The 13508-nt window shown below is 49.2% G+C and overlaps 1 protein-coding gene and 1 long non-coding RNA gene across 2 annotated transcripts in view; both read right to left on the bottom strand.

Annotated features, from left to right (window-relative positions):
• DMBT1 (deleted in malignant brain tumors 1) overlaps positions 1-7840 on the bottom strand; it is an 80930-nt gene extending 73090 nt beyond the window's left edge. Inside the window, exons 1-13 of the mRNA XM_068688786.1 lie at positions 7702-7840; positions 7207-7518; positions 6906-6947; positions 6564-6611; positions 5310-5621; positions 5009-5050; positions 4667-4714; positions 3640-3951; positions 3467-3508; positions 2243-2554; positions 2078-2110; positions 605-916; positions 444-473 (exon numbers count right to left, since the gene is read on the bottom strand). Coding sequence (XP_068544887.1) covers positions 444-473; positions 605-916; positions 2078-2110; positions 2243-2554; positions 3467-3508; positions 3640-3951; positions 4667-4714; positions 5009-5050; positions 5310-5621; positions 6564-6611; positions 6906-6947; positions 7207-7518; positions 7702-7825 — 1969 coding nt within the window. The 5' untranslated portion in view covers positions 7826-7840. The remainder of the gene's footprint in view (positions 1-443; positions 474-604; positions 917-2077; positions 2111-2242; positions 2555-3466; positions 3509-3639; positions 3952-4666; positions 4715-5008; positions 5051-5309; positions 5622-6563; positions 6612-6905; positions 6948-7206; positions 7519-7701) is intronic.
• Positions 7841-8050: 210 nt separating this feature from the next.
• LOC137859700 (uncharacterized) lies at positions 8051-11981 on the bottom strand. The gene is made up of 3 exons (XR_011098482.1): positions 10154-11981; positions 8574-8618; positions 8051-8085 (listed from the first exon to the last, which is right to left on the bottom strand). It is a non-coding gene; the product is annotated as an uncharacterized lncRNA (long non-coding RNA).
• Between the last annotated feature and the right edge of the window lie 1527 nt (positions 11982-13508).

Genomic DNA, 13508 nt, shown 5'->3' with positions numbered 1-13508 from the left:
ATCCTTCTATTCTGGGACTCTGGTGCTTCTCTGAAAGGGACTGAGGGGGTTTGGCGGATGCAAGCTCAACGCGAGCCAACAACGGGCCCTGGTTGCTCACAGGCCCAGCCCTCATGTGGGGTGCACAAAGCACCACTGAGCTAGCCAGTTGGAAGGAGTGCTTGCCCCAGCCTACTCAGCACAGCTGTGGCTGCACCTCGACTTCTGTGTGCAGTTCAGGGCTCCAGGAAAGAAGGATATAAAAAGATTGCAGTCATTCCAACGGGGGCCACAACAGCCCCAGGGGCATCACCATGCCCTGCCCTGGTGCGTGTGGCTCCCAGCACCGCCCTCCTGACCCTCCACACCTGGCACTGGGCAGCATCGAAAGCCACGCTGCTCGGGCTGCTAACCAGTGCTGCCTGAGAATGCACAGAAAGGAGCCACAGGAGATGCAGACGTACCTGGAGTTGGGCTCGTCGTGGTTACTGCATCTGCAGAGGAAGGAAGAGAGAGATGCAAGTGAGGGACTTAGAACAAGTGAGTTCTGAGCCTTCTCCACGTCAGGCACATAGGGGCAATTTATGAAAACACAATGTGATTTATGGACAAAAACCAACGGTACCTGAGCAGATAACACCTGCGTCTTCATAGTGCTGACAGTTGTGGACGCCCCAGCCAGAGCTCCTGCACTGAAACAGGGAGGACTCACTCCCTGTGCACTGCACATTGTCCAGGTAAATGCTGCCACTGCCTTGTCCAAAATAGGCACTTCCCACTGCAGAAACAGCATAGCCGCATCCCAGCTGCCTGCACACAACTTGGGCATCACTGAGGTCCCAGTCGTCGTCACACACCGTGCCCCGGTTCCCATACTGGTAGATCTCAATGCGCCCCTCACACCGGTTACTGCCATTCACCAAGCTCAGGGAGACACCTGGGAAAGCAGGGAACAAGGAAAATGTGGGAAAAGCTGCTGGCACACGGGCACCTGCCCTCACCGTTGCACTTCATCACCACACCACTTTCAAGCCACCGGGATCAACACCCTCCACTCTATTCGAATCGGAGAATCAGTAAGCTTGGAAAAGCCCTCCAAGATCCTCTGGTCCAACCACCCCCTACTACCACTATCACCCACTAAACTATGTCCCCAAGCACCACGTCCAACCTCTCCTTGAACATCCCCAGGGACGGGGACGCCACCACCTCCCTGGGCAACCCGTCCCAATGCCTGCCTGCTCTTCCTGAGGAGAAACGGCTCCTCATTGCCAACTTGAATCTCCCCTCATGGAACCTGAGCCCATTCCCTCTGCTCCTATCACTAGATACCTGTGAGAAGAGGCCGACCCCAGCTCCCCACACCTTCCTTTCAGGGAGCTGTAGAGAGCAATGCGGTCTCCTCTGAGCCTGTTCTCTCCAGACTGAACACCCCCAGGGCCCTCAGCCTTTCCCCACTGGCCTGCTGTCCCAGGCCCTTCCCCGGCTTCATGGCCCTCCTCTGGACGCTCTCCAGGGCCTCGATGTCCTTGTAGTGAGGGGCCCAAAGCTGAAGCCAGCTCAGAGCACAGGGGGCGAGCACCTCCCCGGCCCTGCTGGCTGCACCATCCCTGACACGAGCAGGGTGCCGCTGGCCTTGCCCACCTGGGCACACTGCCGGCTCGTGGTCAGGCGAGCACTGACCAGCTCCCCCAGCTCCTTTTTCACTGCACAGCTTTCCAGCCCCTCTGCCCAAAGACTGTAGCCATGCACGGGGTTGCTGTGACCAATATGCAGGATCTGACACTTGGCCATGTTGAACCTCATCCCCTGGGGCTCTGCCCAGAGATCCAACCTGACCAGCTCCCTCTGCAGGGCCTTTCTACCTCCACAAGATTGACACTTCCTCACAACTTGGCGTTGGCTTAAAACCTACTCAGGGGGCACTTCATTCTCCCATACACATCATCAATTAAGATAGGAGAGAGAATGGGCCCCAGCACGAAACCCAGAGGAACACCACTCATGATGCAGGTGCAATCTGGACAGGGCATGCTGCAGCCCTGAGCTCTGAGTTCTCTGTGCCTGAAGAAAGGAGCCAGGGGAGATGCAGACGTACCTGGAGTTGGGGTCGTCGTCGTGCTTATTGCAGCTGCAGAGGAAGGAAGAGAAAGAAGCAAGTGAGGGACTTAGAACAAGTGAGTTCTGAACCTTCTCCACATCAGGCAATGTGGGGGCAATCTATGAAAGCATGACGTGATTGATGGAGGAAAACCAATGGTACCTGAGCAGAGAACGCCTGCGTCTTCACTGTGCGCACAGTTGTGGACGCCCCAGCCAGAGCTCCTGCACTCAAACAGGGAGGACTCATTCCCTGTGCACTGCACATCGTCCAGGTAAATGCTGCCACTGCCTTGTCCAAAATAGGCACTTCCAAATGCAGAAACAGCGTAGCCGCATCCCAGCTGCCTGCACACAACTTGGGCATCATTGAGGTCCCAGCCGTCGTCACACACCGTGCCCCGGTTCCCATACTGGTAGATCTCAATGCGCCCCTCACACCGGTTCCTGCCGTTCACCAAGCTCAGCGAGCCACCTGGGAAAGCAGGGAACAAGGAAAAGGTGGGAAAAGCTGCTGGCACACGGGCACCTGCCCTCACTGTTGCACTTCATCACCACACCACTTTCTGGAGAAGGACTCCTTACCTGGGTAGATAATGATAGAACAAGAGGGAATGGTTTTAAGCTAAAAGAGGGGAGTTTGCTATTAGAGGTCAGAAGGAAATTCTTTTACTGAGAGCATGGTAAGGCACTGGAACAGGCTGCCCAGATAGGTTGTGGATGTACCTTCCCTGGAGGTGTAAAACACCAGATTAGATGACACCCTGAGCACCCCCATTTGGTGGCGGGCATCCCTGCCCATGGCAGGGGCATGGAACCAGATGATCTTTGTGGTCCCTTCCACCTCAGGCCATTCGATTACATGACAGGATTTAGGGCCACTGGGATCACCACCCTTCACCCTATTAGGCTCTGACTTTCCCCTTGTTTGGCTCTTCGATCCTTCTATTATGTGACTCTGTTGCTACTTTGAAAGAGATTCGGCGGCTTTGATGAATGCAAGCTCAACGCGAGCCAACAATGGGCCCTGGTTGCCCACAGGCCCAGCCCTCATGTGGGGTGCACAAAGCACCACTGAGCTAGCCGGATGGAAGGAGTGCTTGCCCCACTCTACTCAGCACAGCTGCAGCTGCACATCGAGTCCTGTGCACAGTTCGGGGCTCCAGGAAAGAAGGATATAAAAAGATTGCAGTCATTCCATCGAGAGGCCACAACAGCCCAAGGGGCATCACCATGCCCTGCCCTGGTTCATGTAACTCCCAGCACCGCCCTCCTACACCGTCACACCTGCAACTGGGCAGCGTCAGACAGCCAAGCTGCTTGGGCTGCTAACCAGTGCCGCCTGAGAAGAATGCACAGAAAGGAGCCACAGGAGATGCAGACGTACCTGGAGTTGTGGTGGGAGTTGGGCTTGTCGTGGTTATTGCAGCTGCAGAGGAAGGAAGAGAGAGGTGCAAGTGAGGGACTTAGAACAAGTGACTTCCGAGCCTTCTCCACGTCAGGCACATAGGGGCAATTTATGAAAACACAATGTGATTTATGGACAAAAAACAACGGTACCTGAGCAGATAACACCTGCGTCTTCATAGTGCTGACAGTTGTGGACGCCCCAGCCAGAGCTCCTGCACTGAAACAGGGAGGACTCACTCCCTGTGCACTGCACGTCGTCCAGGTAAATGCTGCCACTGCCTTGTCCAAAATAGGCACTTCCCACTGCAGAAACAGCGTAGCCGCATCCCAGCTGCCTGCACACAACTTGGGCATCACTGAGGTCCCAGTCGTCGTCACACACCGTGCCCCGGTTCCCATACTGGTAGATCTCAATGCGCCCCTCGCACTGGTTCCTGCCATTCACCAAGCTCAGTGAGACACCTGGGAAAGCAGGGAACAAGGAAAACTGCTGACAAAAGCTGCTGGCACACAGGCACCCGCCCTCACCGTTGCATTTCATCACTACAGCACTTTCAGGCCACTGGGATCACCACCCTCAAGCTATTAGGGCTGTGCTTTTTGTAGAATGGGAGAATCACAAAATGGATTGGGTTGGAAGGGATCTCAAAGAGCATCTTGTTACAACTCCCACGCCATGGCCAGGGACACCTTTCACCAGACCCCAAAGCCCCATCCAGCCTTGCCTTGAACACTTCATTTGTTCAGCTTAGAGAAGAGCATCCTGAGGGGTGAGCCCACTGCTGCGTATGCCTTCCCCTCGATGGGGAATGGTGAGGGAGAGACCATTCCCTCTTCCATCCAGTGACAGGACAGGAGGAAAGGCCTGAAACCTGCCTCAGGGAAGGCTCAGCTTGGACGTTAGGAACAGGGTCTTCGCTGAGAGGCAGGCCAGGCACTGCTACAGGCTCCCTGGCAAGTGGTCAGGGCCCCAGGCCTTTGAGTGCCGAAGAAGCATTTCCACAATGCTCCTACACACGTACTGGAGATGGACTCGATGGGCTTTGTTATTCGCTCCCAGCTCTGCATATTCTATGGGACTGGGACTCCGTGGAAGACTTAAAACCCACCCTGGCACTCAGCAACTGATGAAACCCAAAGGGAGTGCACACAAAACACTGCGAAAATGCAGACGTACCTGGAGGAACAGTTCCTTGGAAGCCATCTGTGATTCCGTCTGTCCGACCTGTTGAGGGAGGAAGAGAGAGAAGCAAGTGAGGCACTTCTGGATGAAGGAGCAATCGGGACAGGGCACGGTGCATCCCTGAGCTCTGCGCTCTCCATGCCTGCAAACAAGGAGGACCACAACAGCCCCAGGGGCAGCACCATGTCCTGCCCTGGTGCATGCAGAACCCAGCACCACCTCCTGCCCATCCAAACCTGACACTGGACAGCGTCAGACAGCCAAGTTTTTTGGGCTGCTAACCAGTGCCGCCCGAGAAGAATGCACAGAAAGGAGCCACGGGAGATGCAGACGTACCTGGAGTTGTGGTGGGATATGGTCTCGTCATGCTTATTGCAGCTGCAGTGGAAAGAAGAGAAAGAAGCAAGTGAGGGACTTGGAGGAAGGAGCGTGACCAGGTTTGCTCCCGGAACTAGGGATGTTGCTGCTGCCCGGTTCAAGTGGCGATGCAGAGCGTGGGGATGTCAACACGGGCATCCAGCATGGGAACAGAGCAAAATAGAAATGGGAAATGTGGCTCTGAACCTTCTCCACAACAGGAAAATTACGGGCAATTTATGAAACCACACTATAATTGATGGAGGAAAACCAACAGTACCTGAGCAGACAACACCTGCGTCTTCACTGTGCCCACAGTTGTGGACGCCCCAGCCAGAGCTCCTGCACTCAAACAGGGAGGACTCACTCCCTGTGCACTGCACATCGTCCAGGTAAATGTTGCCACTGCCTTGTCCAAAATAGGCACTTCCAAATGCAGAAACAGCGTAGCCGCATCCCAGCTGCCTGCACACAACTTGGGCATCACTGAGGTCCCAGCCGTCATCACACACCGTGCCCCGGTTCCCATACTGGTAGAGCTCAATGCGCCCCTCACACCGGTTCCTGCCATTCACCAAGCTCAGGGAGACACCTGGGAAAGCAGGGTAGAAGGAAAATGTTGGAAAAGCTGCTGACAAAAGCTGCTGGCACACGGGCACCTGCCCTCACCATTGCATTTCATCACTGCACCACTTTCAGGCCACTGGGATCACCACCCTCCATGGTATTATGCTCTGACTTTCCCTCTTTCTGCTCTCCCATCCTTCAATTCTGTGACTCTGGTGCTTCTTTGAAAGGGATTGGGAGACTTTGGTGGACACGAGCTCCATGGAAGACAGCAACAGGCCCTGTTTGCCCACAGGCCCAGCCCTCATGTGGGGTGCACAAAGCACCACTGAGCTAGCCAGTTGGAAGGAGTGCTTGCCCCAGCCTACTCAGCACAGCTGCAGCTGCACCTCGAGTCCTGTGCTCAGTTCTGTGCAGCTCCATGACAGAAGAAGGATATAAATAGATTGCACACATACTAAAGGAGAACCACCGCGATCGGGAAAGGGATAGAGAGCTTGAAATTTCCAGGAGAGGCCGAGGCCACTTGTTTGGTTCAGATTAGAAAAGAGGAGCCTGAGGGGTGAGCTCGCTGCTGCGTATGCCTTCCCCTCGATGGGGAATGGTGAGGGAGGCACCGATCTCTTCCATCCAGTGACAGTACAGGAGGAAAGGCCTGAATCCTGCCTCAGGGAAGGCTCAGCTTGGACATTAGGAACAGGGTCTTCGCTGAGAGGCAGGCCAGGCACTGCTACAGGCTCCCTGGCAAGTGGTCATGGCCCCAGGCCTTTGAGTGCCGAAGAAGCATTTCCACAATGCTCCTACACACGTGCTGGAGATGGACTCGATGGGCTTTGTTATTCGCTCCCAGCTCTGCATATTCTATGGGACTGGGACTCCGTGGAAGAGTTAAAACCCACCCTGGCACTCAGCAACTGATGAAACCCAAAGGGAGTGCACACAAAACACTGCGAAAATGCAGACGTACCTGGAGGAACAGTTCCTTGGAAGCCATCTGTTATTCCGTCTGTCCGACCTGTTGAGGGAGGAAGAGAGAGAAGCAAGTGAGGCACTTCTGGATGAAGGAGCAATCGGGACAGGGCACAGTGCATCCCTGAGCTCTGCGCTCTCCATGCCTGCAGGCAAGGAGGACCACAACAGCCCCAGGGGCAGCACCATGTCCTGCCCTGGTGCATGCACAACCCAGCACCACCTCCTGCCCATCCAAACCTGACACTGAGCAGAGTCAGACAGCCAAGCTGATCAGGCTGCTAACCAGTGCCGCCCGAGAAGAATGCACAGAAAGGAGCCACAGGAGATGCAGACGTACCTGGAGTTGTGGTGGGATATGGTCTTGTCATGCTTATTGCAGCTGCAGTGGAAAGAAGAGAAAGAAGCAAGTGAGGGACTTGGAGGAAGGAGCGTGACCAGGTTTGCTCCCGGAACTAGGGATGTCGCTGCTGCCCGGTTCAAGTGGCGATGCAGAGCGTGGGGATGTCAACACGGGCATCCAGCATGGGAACAGAGCAAAATAGAAATGGGAAATGTAGCTCTGAACCTTCTCCACAACAGGAAAATTACGGGCAATTTATGAAACCACACTATAATTGATGGAGGAAAACCAACACTACCTGAGCAGATAACACCTGCGTCTTCACTGTGCCCACAGTTGTGGACGCCCCAGCCAGAGCTCCTGCACTGAAACAGGGAGGACTCACTCCCCGTGCACTGCACATCGTCCAGGTAAATGCTGCCACTGCCTTGTCCAAAATAGGTACTTCCCACTGCAGAAACAGCGTAGCCGCATCCCAGCTGCCTGCACACAACTTGGGCATCATTGAGGTCCCAGTCGTCGTCACACACCGTGCCCCGGTTCCCATACTGGTAGAGCTCAATGCGCCCCTCACACCGGTTCCTGCCATTCACCAAGCTCAGCGAGACACCTGGGAAAGCAGGGTAGAAGGAAAATGTTGGAAAAGCTGCTGACAAAAGCTGCTGGCACACTGTCCCCAGCTCCCAGCTATGGTTCTGGGACTCTATGGAAGAGTCAAAGCCCACCCTGGCACTCAGCAACTGATGAAACCCAAAGGGAGTGCACAGAAAACACTGCGAAAATGCAGACGTACCTGGAGGAACAGTTGCTTGGAAGACAGGTGTGATTCCGTCTGTCCGACCTGTTGAGGGAGGAAGAGAGAGAAGCAAGTGAAGCACTTCTGGATGAAGGAGCAATTGGGACAGGGCACGATGCATCCCTGAGCTCTGCGCTCTCCATGCCTGCAGGCAAGGAGGACCACAACAGCCCCAGGGGCAGCACCATGTCCTGCCCTGGTGCATGCACAACCCAGCACCACCTCCTGCCCATCCAAACCTGACACTGGGCAGCATCAGACAGCCAAGTTTTTTGGGCTGCTAACCAGTGCTGCCCGAGAAGAATGCACAGAAAGGAGCCACGGGAGATGCAGACGTACCTGGAGCTGTGGGATCTGGGGTCAGTGTGGCTGTTTTGTCTGCTAAGGGAGGAAGAGAAAGAAGCAAGTGAGGGACTATGGGAGGAAGGAGACTGTCTGGGTTTGCTCCCCGATATTTGCTCAGATATTGCTGCTGTCCAGTCACACTGGCTATGCAGAGTGTAGAGGTCTCAGCATGAGCATTCAGTGTGGGGACAGAGCAAAATAGAAAAGGCAAATGAACCATCACTCTTTCTCATAAACCAAGCTGAATTTCTTGTTGGAAGTGCCATGTTTAAAGATCGGCTACATTTGTCCACACTGGGGAGAAACAACCTCAAGTGAGGAATATTTTCCATGAATAGCCCTCATCCATAACGATGCAGTGCAATCTCTCCAGGATCTCTGCACTCTCCATGCCTGCAGGCAAGGCACACGACAGCCCTAGGGGCAGCACCATGCACTAGCCTGATGCGTGTGGCCAAGCTGCTTGAGCTGCTAACCAGTGCAGCCCGAGAAGAGTGCACAGAAAGGAGCCATGGCAGACGTACCTGGAAATGCACTTATGTTCAGAGAGCTTCTTGAGGTAGTTGTTCCTGTGGATTAAGGAAAAGCAATAATTAAGTGAGGGACTTTGGGAGGAATGAGCATTACGAAGCTTGTTCCCAGTACTGGCTTATTCATCGATGTGCTTTCATAGTTTCCAGACTGTGAGACATGATCTTGTATTTGGACATGGAATTCTTTCCAAAAGAGAGAATTTCTCCAGAATTCCTCCTTTTTCATTTTTATCTACTTCTCAGATAGATAATTGTGTATTTGGTTGTGCAATCTAATGCCTTGGATAGGGATTTAGTTTTCCAATCTAATGTAGAAACTGACAGAAATACAATTTGTAAGCAATTTAAAATAAATCAATAAAAACTATGCAGATTACTTTTTCTAGGGCTATAAATTTCAGTTGAGACAATAGGTTTACAATAGGAAAACAAAACAGTTGGGCAAACTTTCTGAGACATACTCAATCCACGCAATGACTATTACAACAGCACACATGCATCTTCTGACAAGACAGACAGGAGAGGTGTGAGGGAGAGTTGCTGAAAATGTGTTTTAGGAAAAGGGTCTGCTGTATATTTTTCCCACCAATATGTTTTAAATACTGGAAGGATGCAAAGGACGTTTTTTTATTTATAGCTGCAGAGAACAACAGATAGGTTTCAGCAAACAGACAGGTTTCCCTAGAAGGAGTATAACACTTTTTATTTTTTTTTGTGCCTCTGTATTAGAAGCACATGTGCCTGAAGTCCCCTTGTTAATTCAAACCATGATGCTAACAGGCGTAATACTGCTCAGGAGGTGTCTGCTGAGAATGGCAAGTCCAAGATATCACCCTTGTGAAATATCAATAGTATTTAGAAAGTCCTTGGTAATACTAAATGTTGGTTTCTGAGAAAGCACAACCTACCTGAACACTATCACTGTTATGATTTGGTTGTGCAAATGTGCAAGGCTGGGTTTTTACAGTCTCCAGGTTTTCCATCTGTGTGCACGACCATCTCAGTGGCATAACTGGGAGGAAAATTCATGTCCCTGGTACTACATGATGCCATGCATGATAGCAACTGTGTCTTACTATTGTGCTTCGATTAAGTTATATAAAGTTAAATAAGTATTGGGTGAATCCATAAGCATCTAGAAGGTTAACCTTGAATTATTTTAAAGCAAGTATACATTATAGCCAATGACATTTCTTCTTGATTTCATATTGAAGAACACAGATTTATGCGAAATCTTTTATTAGTACTTTCAAGGTAGTTTATTTTTTTCTAAATTTGGTTTAATCTATGCTACAGGACACTACTATAAAAGTTGGAACGATATTGGTTTCATTGTAATAAATTTACTTAAATATAAATAATAATTAATCACAATCTTAGATGGATCATATTTTTAATAAGACAACATGATGCTATCAAATTGTAGCCCATTTTACATCCAATCTTTGCACAAAGTTGATAATATTAGCACATGAGTTACATGTATGGAACCACTGCAGAAGCGTAAGACATCCCCTTTTTTCTACTTTTTTTTTTTTAAATACTGGTTTTAAAAATTTTAAGTGGTTTACCTGCGGTGGCATCCAGAAGAGCTGTACTTAAGAGGAAAAGCAAGATCTTGTTGGTACCCATCTTGCCAAGAGGTGCCAATAACACAGAGCATCAGAATTTATACTTCTACACCTGTGAAAGGGTGAGGCTTCCAAGGCCAGTCTGTCCAAACAATAGGTGATTATGAAATATAGTTTAACAGTCATGGTCCACGTTATGTCTGATTTCTTATCCAATATTTTTATGACTACCTGATCTTTACAGAAAGATAACCTATGTAGAACAAAGTTTCCAGTTCCTGTAAAATTTGTGCTGTCGTCACTAATACAAATTATCTTAACTATATATTTGACATTTGTACAGGCACAGCATTACCTTTGGAACCAGACTGGTGAACCTATGTGTTTCTTTGCACCTACCATTCCAATTTTATTTATTTGCTGCTTGTAGCTAATGGCTTAATTAAGCAGACTGTAATGCATTGCAAGGTGAGGCATCAAATTCGTACCAGGCTTTCTGATGAATCCTTCAAGAAAGAATTCTGGTCTCATATATGTTTATATTTCTGATGGTTTCCTCTTGAAATTACATGCTTGCTTCTCTGTTGCTTGTCAACAAAGAGCACATAATACATGCGATTGAGTCTTATATCAAAAATAAATGAATGCCAGTTATTTGTTAAATACCCTTACTAAGCCTAACCAGGGACCTCTGTTGAGCTTGCTCTGGTTTAGCAATGTCTTCCCTCAATCTACCACTATGCTCCTTAACTGAATTTGACAATAAAACTTCCTTCAACCTTTTGAATCATGAAGTTTATCAAAAGAGAAAGAAATATGGGTTGAAGAAAAACCAAAAGTTCTGTTGAACTGGTTTCATTGCTTGGTCTGTGTGAAGTCTTAATGCAGTTTTAGAATGCTTAGGGAACAACAGCCTGTCCTGCTAATTTGTTAGCTGGAGTCACTATATTTCACTTCAAAAGTTTCTCCTCATGTGATGAGAAGAAACGCAGGCCAGCTGAAAATAGGACATTTGTTGCTCTAATATTCTGTTCATTGCACTTCATCCAGGCTATACTTATCTGTCCATTTTGGCTATGACACAAACACCAATCAAACCGCATAGCTGACATAATTCATGATTCCTGACGGTAGACTCCAACCTTCCTCCTGCAGCAAGGAACAGCTTGGGTCTAGAAACAAAGGGAATAAGGAATTCTCTTTCTGAAAAGGTTAACAGCACTAGAATACAGGAAGAAAGGACAAAAGACCAGGGTCCAGAAACAGAATCAGAAGTTGTCAAAGCAGTCACTGAGAAGAGCAAACAAACTGGAGCACAATGGTAAATACAACTGATTGTATTCATGTAATGAAGAAATGGAAGCATGAACATTGCTATTCACAGCTCTGCTGTTCCTGACACAAGGAAAAACAATACCATGTGCTCAGTGGAGTGATCACACATCATGATTCGGAAGGGGCTGTAGGGTCATTTTCCTTCCTCTAAATTCTTGAAAAATAACATTTTTGTACAGGCCGAGGTGCTTAACCAGCTGGAAAGCAGTTTTGCAGGCAAGGAACCTGGGGGTCCTGGGGAGCAAATTGACCATGACCCCACAATGTGCCCTTGCAGCAAAGGTGCCAATGGCATGCTGGTGCCACATTCAGAAGCGTTGCCACCAGCTGAGAGAGGTGATCCATTGTCCCCTGCACTCAGCACTGGTGACCATGCTGGTTTCACACCGATGGCTAGCTCAGCTCCACCACACCGCTCTCTTACTCCCCCTCCTACACAGAACAGGTGGAGAAAATATGAAAAAAAAAGGAAAAAAAAACTCATGGGGTGAGATAGTGACAGGGAGATTACTCACCAGTTACCATCATGGGCAAAACAGACTCAACGTGAGGGAGATTAATGTCAGTTGTCCCTTACTACTAATAGACTAGAGCAGTGAGATCTAAAAGTGAACAAAAAACACCTTACCCTCCATCCACCCTCCCCTACCTCCTCATGAGCAGTGCAGGGGAATGGGGGCTGTGGTCAGTCCCTGACCCTTTGTCTCCGCCACGCTGTCATGGTCCCTGCTCCCCATGGGGTCCCTCCCACGGGATGCCATCCTTCCCAAACTGAGCCTGCAGGGGCTGCCCACAGGCAGCAGCTCTTCAAGAACTGCTCCCTACACGGCTCCGTGCCATGGGGTCAACAATTGGCACAGGTTGCCCAGCAAGGCTGTGGATTCCTCCATCCTTACAGATAGTCAAATCTGACTGGGCACAGTCCTGAGCAACCTGCTTTTGGTGACCCCACCTAGAGAAGGAAGGTGGACCAGATGATCTCCAGAGGTGCTAGTCAGCCTCAGCTGTTCCATGGTACCATGAATAGAAAATTTATGGATGATGTCAAGGAGGTTCAAGAACAGAAGAGGACTAGAGGTGGAGTGGTTTAATTTATCCACATTAAATCTGCAAGCACAGCTCTTTATCACAAACTAGGCTTTCAGAGTTCTTGCCAGGCCTCACCCTATTCCAGCCTAAGAGGAAATGTCTGACATTTCCAGTCAACATTTTTAAGTTAGCTTAGGACCTGTATCTTCAGATTTAATAACAGGTAGCTTTGATTTACGTCTGCTAGAATGCCAGCATCCTCTGTACAAAATAATCCCTTAGTACCTCTACTTTATACTGCACATACCGAAATCACAGCAGGAACTCTCCTGTGAAATGACTCCTCACTCATTTAGTAGTTGCACAGTGATTACTTCCCAGCACCAACTCACTTACAGCAGGTTATTCAACTTTTATGCTACTTTACAGCGTATTCAAACTGTTAAGCAGCAAACTCCTAGAGAAAGCTGAAATTAACCCACATAAATCATTTTGTCTAGAAGATTTTAACCATTCCAGCTCCTTTCAAGACCACGTTCCCATGTCTTGTTTTAACTAGACAGATTTTTCCCTTTGTTCTCAGAACATGACAATAGCTTACTTCTAAAGACTTTCAATGACTTTGAGAACTTGGAAAAACTCTTTAAAACTAATAATCTCATCACAAACTGATATCTTTGTCAAGGACATTCCCTTCATCCTATATACCTGCCAGAACTTGTCACCATCTAAAAATTATCCTGTGATTAAACATAAAAATGCAAAGAAAAAGATGAATTAAGCTACTTAAAAACAATACATTTTATTTGCAGGAAATATTATTGGATAAAAAAAAATAGTGTGCTTATTTTTTTTTTTTACATGTGGTATTTGAGGAAATTCAAAAGCTAATAGAGTAAGCAGTCCTTTTTATTACTTGTCATACTAAATTTCAGTCCCATGTCTCATCATATCTCTGTTTCAAGTATGTGGGGAGGAACACCTGTAGCTC

This window comes from Anas acuta, chromosome 7 (assembly GCF_963932015.1).
Source record: "Anas acuta chromosome 7, bAnaAcu1.1, whole genome shotgun sequence".
Lineage (NCBI taxonomy): Eukaryota > Metazoa > Chordata > Aves > Anseriformes > Anatidae > Anas > Anas acuta.
The sequence above is the reverse complement of the archived record's forward strand: the minus strand, read 5'-3'. Positions and strand labels throughout refer to the sequence as shown.